The sequence below is a fragment of the Anolis carolinensis genome, chromosome 2 (assembly GCF_035594765.1).
Source record: "Anolis carolinensis isolate JA03-04 chromosome 2, rAnoCar3.1.pri, whole genome shotgun sequence".
NCBI classification, from domain to species: domain Eukaryota; kingdom Metazoa; phylum Chordata; class Lepidosauria; order Squamata; family Dactyloidae; genus Anolis; species Anolis carolinensis.
In genome coordinates, this window is record NC_085842.1 from 180,648,642 (window position 1) to 180,661,557 (window position 12,916).

The 12,916-nt window shown below is 40.5% G+C and overlaps 1 protein-coding gene across 1 annotated transcript in view; it reads right to left on the bottom strand.

Annotated features, from left to right (window-relative positions):
- The window catches only part of smc1a (structural maintenance of chromosomes 1A), a 34,938-nt gene extending 22,094 nt beyond the window's left edge, over positions 1 to 12,844 (bottom strand). Inside the window, exons 1-7 of the mRNA XM_003216909.4 lie at positions 12,600 to 12,844; positions 9,854 to 10,042; positions 8,877 to 8,989; positions 7,099 to 7,302; positions 4,643 to 4,881; positions 2,465 to 2,723; positions 410 to 550 (exon numbers count right to left, since the gene is read on the bottom strand). Of these exons, the coding sequence (XP_003216957.2) occupies positions 410 to 550; positions 2,465 to 2,723; positions 4,643 to 4,881; positions 7,099 to 7,302; positions 8,877 to 8,989; positions 9,854 to 10,042; positions 12,600 to 12,708 (1,254 nt within the window). The 5' untranslated portion in view covers positions 12,709 to 12,844. The remainder of the gene's footprint in view (positions 1 to 409; positions 551 to 2,464; positions 2,724 to 4,642; positions 4,882 to 7,098; positions 7,303 to 8,876; positions 8,990 to 9,853; positions 10,043 to 12,599) is intronic.
- Positions 12,845 to 12,916: the final 72 nt, after the last annotated feature.

Below are 12,916 nucleotides of genomic sequence, written 5' to 3' on the forward strand. Positions count from 1 at the left end.
TGTCCACTCACACTTTTTTTTGCCCTTACAACTGTGGAGACAGATGTGAAAGATCAGATGATAAAGAAACAGTTGAAGAAGATTCTCAGCAGCCAGAGGGCAAGGCTTTAGCATGTTGCATAGCTCTGTACTCCCTTCCTCAAACTCTGAGAAGCACACTAAACTGACACTAACCTGTAAAGAAATGTGAGACATATGCAATTTCATTTAGCTTGCATAAAAGGTGTAAGATACATTATAAATTCCTACTGCCGAATTTGGATATTCCTCAGTGTAGCCTTCTTCAGTTGTTCGTTCCAGATATAAATTGTGCACATTCTGGGGTAGGACATTGGAGGTACTTCCTGAGAAAAGAGGAAAAGTGAAAAGAGCCTGCCACAAGTGGGCAGAGCCATGGAGAAACACACACCTCTGTTTCTATTTTCTTCCTCTCCTCCAGATCCAGCCGGTCCTGATCTGCCTTCTGGTCACGGTTGAATTTCTCCAGCTCCTGGGCCAAGGTGGCTGCCCTTTTGCTGGCCTCCTCCTTCAGCCGGTGATATTTCTTGACCTGTTGGATAAATTGCATGAAGGAAAAATGAAGTTCCAGCATCCCCAGATTCATTAGGGATATCTGCCTAGAATTCCTTGCTTCAGCAAGAACACTGCCTGCGAGACAGTGGTATTCCTTTGGGGGGAAGTGTACCCTATGTTACAGCAGCTCCACTGGCTGCCGGTCTGCTTTAGCCATAAAGTCTAAATATAAAGCCTTTAAAGCCATAAACGATTAGGGCCCAGACTATCTGAAAAACCGCATCTCTGTGTACAAACCAGCACAAGCGCTGCAGTCTGCGGATCCAGCCCCATCTCAAGTGTGGATACTGCTGCACTTGAAAGGGCCTTCTCCGTTATGGCCCTTCCCCCTCACCTCTGGAACTCCCTCCTTAAAAAATTAAAAATGGCCTCCTCCGTCCTCTCCTTTAAAAAGCTTTTAAAAATACACCTATGCACTTTAGCTTATGGAGAGGAGGAGGACTAATTACATCTTATATACAACCCTGCCTAATTGTTGAATATCCACCTTCGTTAATCTGCTATATATAATCTTAACTCCTATCATTTTAGTTGAATTTTAAGGGGTTTTGAGGATTTATATGTCAAATTATGTAGAATGTATTATGTCATTTATTTAAGTTGCTTTTTGATTTGATATGTTCATCCTCAGCATTGAATGTTTGCCATTGTATTTTATTTTGGTGTAAGCCACCCTGAGTCCTCTTGGGGAGGTAGGGCGGGCTATAAATAAAGCATTATTATTATTAAATGTCAAACTGGGTCATACCACTTTTTTGGTTATTTGTACTGTCTGCCTGCCTGCCTGCCTATCTACCTACCTATAATATATTAAATGCAGTGTCACTAGGAGGTATTCAAAGACAGAATTCTTACTAAAAAATGTGGTATAATAAGCCCTCCAGTTCCACAGGGGTTAAAAATGCAGCACCCTGGTTAAAGTGAAAGAAACACAAATAAAAACTGTTTTTTAAAAAAAAAATCTGGGAGGACAGCTCTCTAGGAATCTCTAGGTAAGTGGTTCTCAACCTGTGGGTCCCCAGGTGTTTTGACCTACAACTCCCAGAAATCCCAACCAGTTTACCAGCTGTTAGGATTTCTGGGAGTGGAAGGCCAAACCATCTGAGAACCCATAGGTTGAGAACTACTACCTAGGTCCTCCAGCATGACTGTGGTCAAATTCCACCTGAAGTTGACCACAGGATCGCCTTAAAGATTCCTAGAGAACATATTAGTCAAATAAGCAAAAGTGGAGGGCCAACTATATACCTGAAACTAACAAAGCTCTACCGCAGTGCTTAGAAGTGAAATTTCGACAAGGTTCAAAACTCTGAGATCGCGCCCATCATTGCCCATACCTTCCCCCACTGCACTGATAAATTTGTATGCTGGAAACAAATACAGTAGAGTCTCACTTATCCAACATAAATGGGCCGGCAGAACATTGGATATGCAAATATGTTGGATAATAAGGAGGGATTAAGGGAAAGCCTATTAAACATCCAATTAGGTTATGATTTTACAAATTAAGCACCAAAACATCATGTTATACAACAAATTTGACAGAAAACGTAGTTCAATACGCAGTAATGCTATGTAGTAATTACTGTATTTACGAATTTAGCACCAAAATATCACGGTGTATTGAAAACCTTGACTACAAAAATGCATTGGATAATCCAGAACGTTGGATAAGTGAGTGTTGGATAAGTGAGACTCTACTGTACAGCAGTGATGGGATGAGCCACATTCACAGAATCGTAACAGTTGGAAAAGACCACATGGGTCATCTAGTCCAACATCACAATCTAAGCATATTTCGGCTATATAGGCTCCAATTTCTACAGTAACACAGAGCTCAAGACATCCTCCCACCCGCCCCCCACCAGTGATTCCTATGTCTTGACAGCACCTGATTCTCCTCCAGCGTGAGATCCCTTCCTTGGCTCTGGCTCTCCTTTTCCATGAGCTCCTCAAACTCCTGCCGGGCTTTCTCCACAGATATCATCTCTTTCTCCAGCTCATCCATGTCACCTTTGCGCTTCTTGTACTGTTTCTGGGCATTCTGCAGGGATTTCTTGGCAGCTTCCAGCTTTTTGATCTTGTGAGATGTATTCTCCTTGGCCTTAATGTATTGGGGACGCTTCTGGTTCAGGTCGGAATCTTTTTCCCTGCCAAAACACCATGAGGAAAAAAACGCTTATTCTGTGTCTAATTTCTATGAGAACCAAAGAAATGCATCCATTCCCAGTCATTGTGCTTTAGAACAAGGCAGAAAAATGAGAGGCTATCTACATCTTGCTAAACAGCAGTTTTCATTATACAATATGACTCCATATCTGTGGCACCAGTATCTACATTTTTATTTATCCACATAAATGGATGGACAACAGAGCTTTGAGTATTACTTTTTAAAAGAGAACAAATTACTTTACCCATTCCTTCTGATCACTCTGTAGGTTCTGTTACTACAACCCAGGAAGGCAATTCACTGAGTTATCCATTCTTAACACATTATCACAGCCATTTAATTTTGGGTCCTTAGTCAATACGCAAAAATGTTATCTGGTTCCCTAAAGTAAACAACTCACATACAGTATACATAGGAAATACATTCCTGGACATTGGTGGACATGCACAATTGCAAACAATAACGAACTCTACTGAAATGAAGAATCTCTGGCCCATGAACACCTGAGAGTAAATGCTGGAGGACCTAAAAAAATGCCTAGAGTATGTCTACATTTATAGTAGAAATATTGTGTCAGATGTGAAAAAAGTGAAACTGTAGAGGTTGCACTGTACTCCACTTTAGAAATTTTGAGAAAACTATGAGGACGCCAAGAAGCCATCAGTACAAATACATAGGATCCTTCTTTCCTCCCATCTCATTGCTCTGAGTCAGTCAGTAAAAAATAACAGGAAGAAAATCTGTTCCTATTCTACAGAAAGGGAGTGATAGCCATTGCCTTTATAGTCCCCCCCTCAAACCCAACTCTATGCTGGGACATTACCGTGTAGGACTGTTACTTAATTCATGAAGTATTACACTACAACAGTATGTCTGTTCAGAAGTCAGCACAACTATGTTCAATGAACTGCAGCCATAGGAATTTTTTCATTTTATCAGGAAGAAGTACATTTTCTTTTGGTTTCTGATGCTTTCTTTCGATGCTCATGAGTACTATAGCAAACATTTAAAAACATTCCACCCCGTGCTACAAAACAGGACCAACCAAAAATATCCTCCAAAAAAAGTGACAACATGCAGGAGGCCCCAGGTATTCACTAGGGTTTGTTTCTCAAATCCGTGGATGCTCAAGTCCTATTTTATACAACGGAATAGTAAAATGTATCCCTTATACAGGATCAGTAATTCCCAAGGTGGCAACTATGCAACATAAGGTCTAATGAGATAGTCTCTATTGCATTGTTATTTCTTAGATTTGTTTCTGGCTCAACATGGTTAGTAAAACTTGATAACTCATTAAACTGTAACTTTTTTGTGTAATGTAACATTTTGCAGTATGCTTTGAAATTGGGTTTGTCATTTTGAAACACCCCGTATTTTCAGATGTGGATGATGGCCTCCGCAGATGCACAATCTATGGCTATAGAGGGCCAAGTGTACAAATTTCAACATGAATTAATAGTATATTACTCTTAACATGAGCAGGCACCATCATAATAAAAGACATACTTTTTCCTCTCACATATCCTTTTTCATCCAGATTTTCAATGGGAGATTAGATTTGTGACTTCACTCACTTTCTTGAGTCATTTGTTCTACATAACACCCCCCATGTTAGTGTTTTTAGTCTCCATCATAGATAGCATCTAATACAGGTTGCCCCAAAGCTAACCTTAATTAAAAGGGCCCATGATTAAGAAAATGGGCCAGTTAACATGCAACCATTAAAAAGTTCTCTGGGGCACATTTATTGTTAATACTTTGTATATTAAGTGAGATCTTAACATTGAAATCACTCAAAATCATGGTGACTAGCTCTGACTTTCAGGTGGGTTCTTTGTTGTTCGAAACAAGAGCTTTTAAGAAAGCATGTGAAATCACACCCATCAAATGCCTTACTTGATCTCCTTCTCAATTTGCTGCTGCTCTCTCATCACTTTGCCCAGCTCCTTCTTCTTGTCCTTGAGCTCCTCCTCCACCTTGTCCATTCGCCTCTTGTCCTTATCAATCTCTTTGTTCTTGGAACCCAACTCTCGGTTCAGCTTTTCAATTTCAGCTTCATTGTGGTACAACTTGAAGAGTTGCAACTGCACTTGCGCTCGCACTACCTCATCCTTCAGGCGCTGGTACCGGTCCGCCTGGGCCCCAAAGAAGGAAAAAGGGAAAACATCAAAGCAGTGTTATGGGTCTCAAAACTACAAAACTTCTTATTCCAAGAGCCGTCTATAAGCCCATGTCAGAGACCCGAATAGTCTGAGTGGTATTCCCTCGTTTCCAGCACAACCCTTCTTTGGCTGCATGACTGCACTAATCCTGCAGGCTTTCAAAAAGCACACAATGCACTCTTCTTCCTTTTTAAATTAAATTTTGTTTGGAAATAGAGAAAAGATAAAAGAAAGCAGAAACAAGACAAATGTGTTTTCATATATAAAACTAAAATAAACAAAATATAAAACTAAAACTACCGTGTTTCCCCGAAAATAAGACAGTGTCTTATATTAATTTTTGCTCACAAAGATGTGCTAGGTCTTATTTTCAGGGGATGTCTTATTTTTCCATGAAGAAGAATTCACATTTATTGTTGAACAAAAAAATGAACATTTATTATATACTGTACAGTAGTTGTCATCACAAACCAGCATAACCAGACAAACTGAATCCTATCAAGAATTTCTTGTTACTACCATTATTTCCATGTACAACTGGTATGTACATTTACCAATCCTGCAAGCTCTGGTGTTCTGTTTGGTGGGCATGCTTCCAAACAAAAACTTTGCTAGGTCTTACTTTTGGGGGAGGCCTTATATTTAGCAATTCAGCAAAACTTCTACTAGGTCTTATTTTTCGGGGATGTCTTATTTTCGGGGAAACAGGGTACAACATCTAACACAGCTGTAGTTGCAGTTTTATATATTACAAAAAACTGTCTTGTATTGATTCTGTTTTCTTTAATCTTTTTTAAAATTAATTTTTATTTGGAAATAAAGAAAAGGTTTAAAAAACAGAAACAATACATGGCAAGCACTTTTTATAATACTGTATATAAAACTACAACTACAACTTTTAACACAGTTGCAGTTTCAGTTTTATGTATAATTAAAAACTGCTCACCCTAACATAAAACACATACTAGACACACAATTACTGGACAATTCTATGAACCATACACCCAAGGCACACTTCAGATTAGGTGGAATCGATATGGGAAAAGCTGTTTCCAAACTGCCCAATTCCTGTATTTTGGTTGCAAGTGGAAAGGTGGGTTTTAATGTCATCCCCCACCCCGCAAAAAAAAAACCAACTAAATAAGAGTAGAAGGGGTTGGTGCATCTTAAGTTCTTCCAAGATAGACTAAGCTCTTGGCTTTCATCACTTTATTCAGAATTTTATATATTTATATATTTTTATATAAGAATTACAGTTAACTTGTGGATAAGTTGACCCAGGGTCTTTGGGCTGATATGACTAAAATGTCTAGACTTACACAGGAGTCTGTTCAGTATTTCCTTTAAAAATGTATGTATCAAGAAAACAAAAGAAAAAATGAGGGCAAAAAGACTACAGGTGCTTTTTTAAAAAGAAGTATAGGTTTAAAGTTGTATGTATTCAGGAAAAAAAAAGAGATTATAAGGTAGGAATATTCCAGTCCTCCAGATAACTGTGCACTTTTGTCTATGCTTTAGAGCAGTGTTTCCCAAACCCTGCTACTCCAGATGTTTTAGACTTTGGTTCCCAGAAATCCCAGCCAGATTATCAGAAGTTAGGAATTGTGGGAGTTGAAGTCCAAAATATCTGGAGGAGCACAGTTTGAGAAACACAGCTTTAGAGGGCTGGCATCAAACTTTGTGAGGGCCATACATTACCTGCCTCTGATTCAGTCATTCTAGTACAGAAATACAAGAGATATCTCCCGCTTCATCCCAGGCCCTTTGCATCAACCAGCAAACAGGCAGAGATGAACAGATGGGGAACACAGCCTCCATCTCACTGCTTGCCCCACTATTTTGTCTTTATTTTGACATGACTAGATATGGGCGAATAAGATGTGTGCTTAAGTAGACCTAAACAAAACAAGGAGCAAAAGTTTCAAACAAGATAAAGGACAATTAACAATATTCCCAAAAGACATTCTACATTTCAATCAGAGATTCCAGTAGATAAGATCCCAGAAACCCAACATGGGTTTGTCGATGCTGAGAACTGTGGAAGATATGCCACAACAGAACAGTAGATCTGAGAGGCAGTTCCTACCAAACAGAGCACTCTATGAAAAACACACACTGTCCCCTCCAGTCTGTGACTGAGGAAATGAGGACTGAAACTCAAAAACCACTATAGCCAATGCCAGTTTTCACCTCTTCTTTCTCTTGCTTAGCCTCCTTACGCTCAGCTGCAATGTTCTTCTTGCGATGGTAATTGAACTGAGTGTCTTCCTCAGCCTTCACCATCTCCTTCTTCCGCTTGTCATACTCCTGAGCCAACTCTCCCGAGCGGCTGATTTCCTCAAAGAGGGCTGTGCGCTCCTTAGGGTTCTTCATAGCAATCGATTCCACTGCGCCCTGGAGCGGCAAAAGATGATTGCGTCAGGCCAGTTTTAAGGTACAATCCTCCAAGATCAGCCCAAGACATTTTGTTCCATGAGAAAATGGCACAAGGACTTCGAGTTGTGTCTTACACAAACCCAGTCATGCTATTTTAGAACACGAGGAAGAGAATCCCACACGTACCTCTCCTGCTCCTTGGCAATCAATCAGTCTGTCAGTCAGTCAGTCTATCTAATAACAGTGAATATGTATGTATGTATTTTTCAAGATGGTTCCCAATTCCAGAGAGCACTGTGACCCCCACTGACAATGGATCTGGATCAAACTTAGCACACAGACCCACCCCATGACCACATTTACATACTGGTGGGTTGGGGGGGGTGTTGAGCCTGGTTGATGGGCGTTGTAGTTCGTTTGGACCAAATTTGGGACAAAAACCCATCATGACCAACTGGTAGGTTTTGGGGGGTAATGACAAATTATGATGCGAGTTGTAGTTTACTCCATCCTTATGAATTCTCTAATGAGAACATTCATAAAATCCTAAACCAAACAATGATTACTTTTAATAAATAGAATGATATATTACCTAATCTGGCAATCACCTAAACCAGTAACAATACAAAAATGACATTAAATACGATCGAGTTGCTGCCCTTTTCATGATACCCCAAACCTGATGCCTGAGGCCCCTTCTATACTGCCATATAATCCATTATATCAAAGCAGGTAATCCACATAGCCTGCTTAGAACCGGAGTATGTGAGTCCACATGGCCATATAATCCAGTTCAAAGCAGATAATCTGAATTTTATATGGCAGGGTAGAATGGGCCTGAGGGTGTTATCTCACTGTCTTTGTCCTTCTTCTAAGATAAGTTGAAGAAAAGTGACAAGTTTGAGGCATCATTGCTTTTGGTCACAGAAACTATATGGGGTTTTGCTTCACCAGAGACCAGGAAAACATGTGGATTCAAAAAGCACTCTTCCCCACTAGCCCCCATGATTTTTGAAACATTGGACATGCAGTGGGCAACACAGAGCAAGCTGGAATTTTTGGCTGCTGCTTTAGCACTGTGTAGTTTGAAGAGTGCCAGCTCAATAAGCATGAAGCAAAACTATTTCCAAGACAACATACTCAGCACTTGTTACAATGGCACAATAATAAACATTTTTAGGCTCATTAGCAAACAAATACTATGTAAAAAATATAACTTGGCAGATAGCGTGACCAATAATCCTGTTTGGGACAGAATCCCATCCACATCTTTCTCCCCCTCCCCAAATTGGAGACCTTAACACTTGCCAGAGCTGTTGTAGCAGATACGTGAAACATGTAGTCCTCCAGACTACAGCTCCCAGTCTGTCTCACCATTGGCTACACTGGCTAGGATGGGAAGGAGGTACAGTCCAACAGCATTTGGATGGCGTTTCCCACACTGTAATATAAAAAGCTCCATATTCTTGGGCTGCCTTTCAAAACTCAGGTTGGGGAAGTGCCAAAGCATCTGATTACATTTTATTCTCTTCTGCTGCAGCTAAGAGGCAAGCATACTTCTGCTGAGACAGAAATCTGAGAAAACCCCTTACCTGGAAGACTAGGAAGTTCCTAGCTTTGATAAGAATGCCCAGTTTCTCCAGCTCTTCACTGTATTCACTCAGTTGGACCACTTTGTTGTTTATTTTGTACTCTGATGAGCCTCCTAGAAGACACAGGCTTCAATTATTTCCAGCCAAATAAGAAACCCAAGGAGGAACTCATCACGCCTTCTCTAATTTTTCATGCATATGGTCATAGGAAGGGAGAAACACTTTTAGGGGGAAATCATGAAAACAATGAAGTGGAAAACAGATGTCCTTTTCATTAATAAGAAAAGAACTTGGAATTTATATAGTTGTGATTCCCAGCTGTCAGTCTGATATATGATTCTTAGCAGGACTTAGATGTTCGGCTATGTTGAAGACAAAGATCATACAGAGATTGTGAATGGCTGTTAAAGTACAAGGGAGATTAAAAAGAAAGACTTCAGACTTGATTAAAATTATAGCCATATGCACATTTGTAATGGAATTGTTGTATGTCTTCAAGTTGTTTCTAAATTATGGCAACACTATCAATGGATTTCCTTAGCAAGATTTTTTCAGAGGGGGGTTGCCTTGGCCCTCCTTTGAGACTGAGACACTATGGCTTACCCAAGATGATCCAGTGGATTTCCATGACCAAGTAGGTAGTCAAATCCTGGTCTCCAGAGTCATAGGCCAACACTTAAACTACAACACTATGTTGGCTCTCACCCATGTGCACATTTGCAACAGAATAAGTCTCACAAAACACAGTGAGAACCATTTCTGAGTATATACCGAGTGGATTTGGCTCCTCCAGATATTCCATATATTTTTGTAAGGCTAAAAACACCCATTCCCCTCTTAGTAACATCCACTTTAACTCAACCATGGTTCTGACCTCAAACTAGCAACATGACATCCTATGGATCCCCACACAACACCCTCTTGAATCCCAAATACAAAGTCTGCTAAGATTTTCCCACTTTGTCCACAAAGCTTACCAACAATGACCCTTGCAAAGGTGCGATCTTCAACATTTTCTTCAGAATAGACCATGCTGACAAATGCTCGATTGGCAGCTGGCTTTCCCACAGGAGCCCCATGGATCAAGTCCCGTAAGGTCTTCACTCTCAAATTACTGGTCTTCTCACCAAGCACAAAACTGATAGCATCCATGAGGTTTGATTTCCCTGATTGGAAATAGCAAAGAAAGTAAAAATTGTTATCAGCATTATTTTGATGTTTTCATCTTCATATTTTCTTAGTCTCAAGATTTTAAGAAGTCATTTTAAAGGCTAGTTTGTTGTTTTATAAGTTATATTATTTTAAAAGTAGCAATTTAATGTCACTCATTACAATGAAGAAAACATTACTTTTTTCCAATACTTTCTCTTATTTTTGAAGCGAAACAATCCTTAGAAATATTACAAATTTTGAATAATTCAATCAAAAATGTCCATTAAAATGCTCCTATAAAACAACTTTTGGGCTTCAACATTGCCATGAGAATTAAAACGTCCTTTAACCTTTCCCCAGCCTCAGAGCTACATGTGCTGTTTGGGTTCCAATTCACATTATCCGCAGTCCACATGGCAGATAAGAAAAAATGATGGGAGTTGTTATTCAATAACATCTGGGGACGCAAAGTGGGTAAAAACTAAAGACCATAGATTACTATGTGAACGAAATTATAATTGGCCCTCTGTATCCATGAATTCTTTGTCCATGGATTCAAAGGCCCTTTGAAGGCAACCATAAGGTTGATGTGCCCCTCAAGAAAAATGAGTTTGATACCCTTGGCATAAGACATGATAATCATAACATAATAAATAATAAAAAGATAATAACAGTAGAAGGGATCAGGAAAAGAGGAAAATAGCCTCAATCTAGGGCCCCTTTGCACTGCCATATAAAATCCAGATTATCTGCTTTGAACTGGATTATATGGCAATGTCGACTCATATCTATATCCTATCCTGTCCGATTTGTTGTCGATCCACTTCTTTGGGCTTCATGCAAATCTACCATTTGCCAAAATATATGATCCTGTGCTTTTCTTTTCCATTTCTAGCCAAACAGCTTAACCATTGGTTTGTCCCATAGAATACGAGGTCTGCCCAAGGGCCACTTGTGGTCTCTTGGAATCCAATTCGTTAGTTGACATGCCCATCAGTTGTCTTTTGTTCATGCTATATGTCCTGCCCATCTTCTTTTTACCTCATAGATTTCACTGACCATGTCACGTATCCCACCCGGTTCTTTTGACCCAGCTCTTTATTGCTGAGTTTCAAAGCAGATAAGCCTTATATTTTGGGATCTGATTCCCAGGTTTTCTGTTTATCCCAGATTATCTGGCAGTGTGGGCTCATATAATCCAGTTTAAAGCAGAAAACCTGGGATCAGATCCTGGGATATGGGGCCTGTCTGGAAGGGCCGTAAGTCTACATTAAATGTGGATTTTATATAGCTGTGTAGAAGGACACTGAGAAACCTCCCAAGTCAGGAACTCAAAAACTCTGTTCAGGATCTCAGGCCCCTTTCTTCGGGCCCTTCCACACAGCCCTATATCCCAGAATATCAAGGCAGAAAATACCACATTATCTTAATGTGAACTCAGATAACCCAGTTCAAAGCAGATATTGTGGGATTTTCTGCCTTGATATTCTGGAATATAGTGCTGTGTGGAAGGGCCCTACACTGCCATATAAAATCCAGATTATCAAAGCAGATAAAACAGATTATCTGGAAGGGCCCTAAAATCATCCAGTTCAAATCAGATAATGTAGATTGTCTACTTTGACAACCTGAATTATCCGGCAGTGTAGAGGGGGTCTCAGGCCCCTTCCACATAGGTGAGTAAAATCCCACATTATCTGCTTTGAACTGGAATTTATGGGGGTGTGGACTCAGATATTCTACCTCAAAGCAAATATTGTGGGATTTTTTTGCCTTGATATTCTGGGTTATATGACTGTGTGGAAGATCCTCAGTCATAAGGTCACCACAGGTCAAAATATCCACAGCAGTTAATCAACAACAACAAGGGGGGAAAGCTTATTGTTGGTCCATAACAGAACCCTAAACTGGTGACTTGATGGCAGTTATGACAACAATTATAACTATAGGGTGGACAAAGGCATCTTATGTTTTAATAACTTTTTGAAAAGATTTTACACCAAATGTTTATTTTTTATACACACTGTATGTGATTCTGAATAAGTCATATGTGGGGGGAAATGAGTTGTTAAATACTGAAACCCTTTTGGCCCCTTCCACGTAGCTGTATAAAATCCACATTGAACTGGATTATATAGCAGTGTGGACTCAGATAATCCCGTTCAAAGCAGATATTGTGGATTATCTGCCTTGATATTCTGGGTTATATGGCTGTGTGGAAGGGCCTTTTGTGACTTTGGGTTTGCCCTGTACTCCTAACAGCGTGGATTCTAAAGCCCAAATAAAGGACTGTCATCTCCAGGTCTGTGATGTCTTGGGCCACTTCTACACTGTCAGATAATACAGATTATCAAATTAGATAATCCACATTACCTGCATTGAACTGGATTATACGAGTCCACACTGCCATATAATCTAATTCAAAGGAGATCATCTGGATTTAATATGGCAGTGAGGAGGGGCCCTGGGTTATCTAAGGATGTTTGCTCCTCTACCCTTCACTGGAAGGCCATGCGATTCGGTGCTGTGTCCTTAGATGCGCGCCGTCTCCCTCGGGGAGGCACGCCTTACCGGATCCATTGGGCCCGATGATGGCCGTGAAGCTCTGGAAGGGCCCGATGATTTGCCGCCCTTTGTACGATTTGAAATTCTCGATCTCGATCAGCTTGAGGAACCCCATTTCGCGGGTCGAAGGAGCAGGGGCACAAGAGGAAACACAACGCAAAACTACGGGGCCCGGTGGGGGACACAGGGCCCCTTAGGCCCCTCTCGATTACCACTCTCGGCCGCCGTCTGCGAGAAGGGCGGGAGTCTTGAAACCTCGCGAGAGTTGACGACGACCCAGCCAAAGCACACTTTAGGCTCCGCCTCTTTCGACATAGCGATTG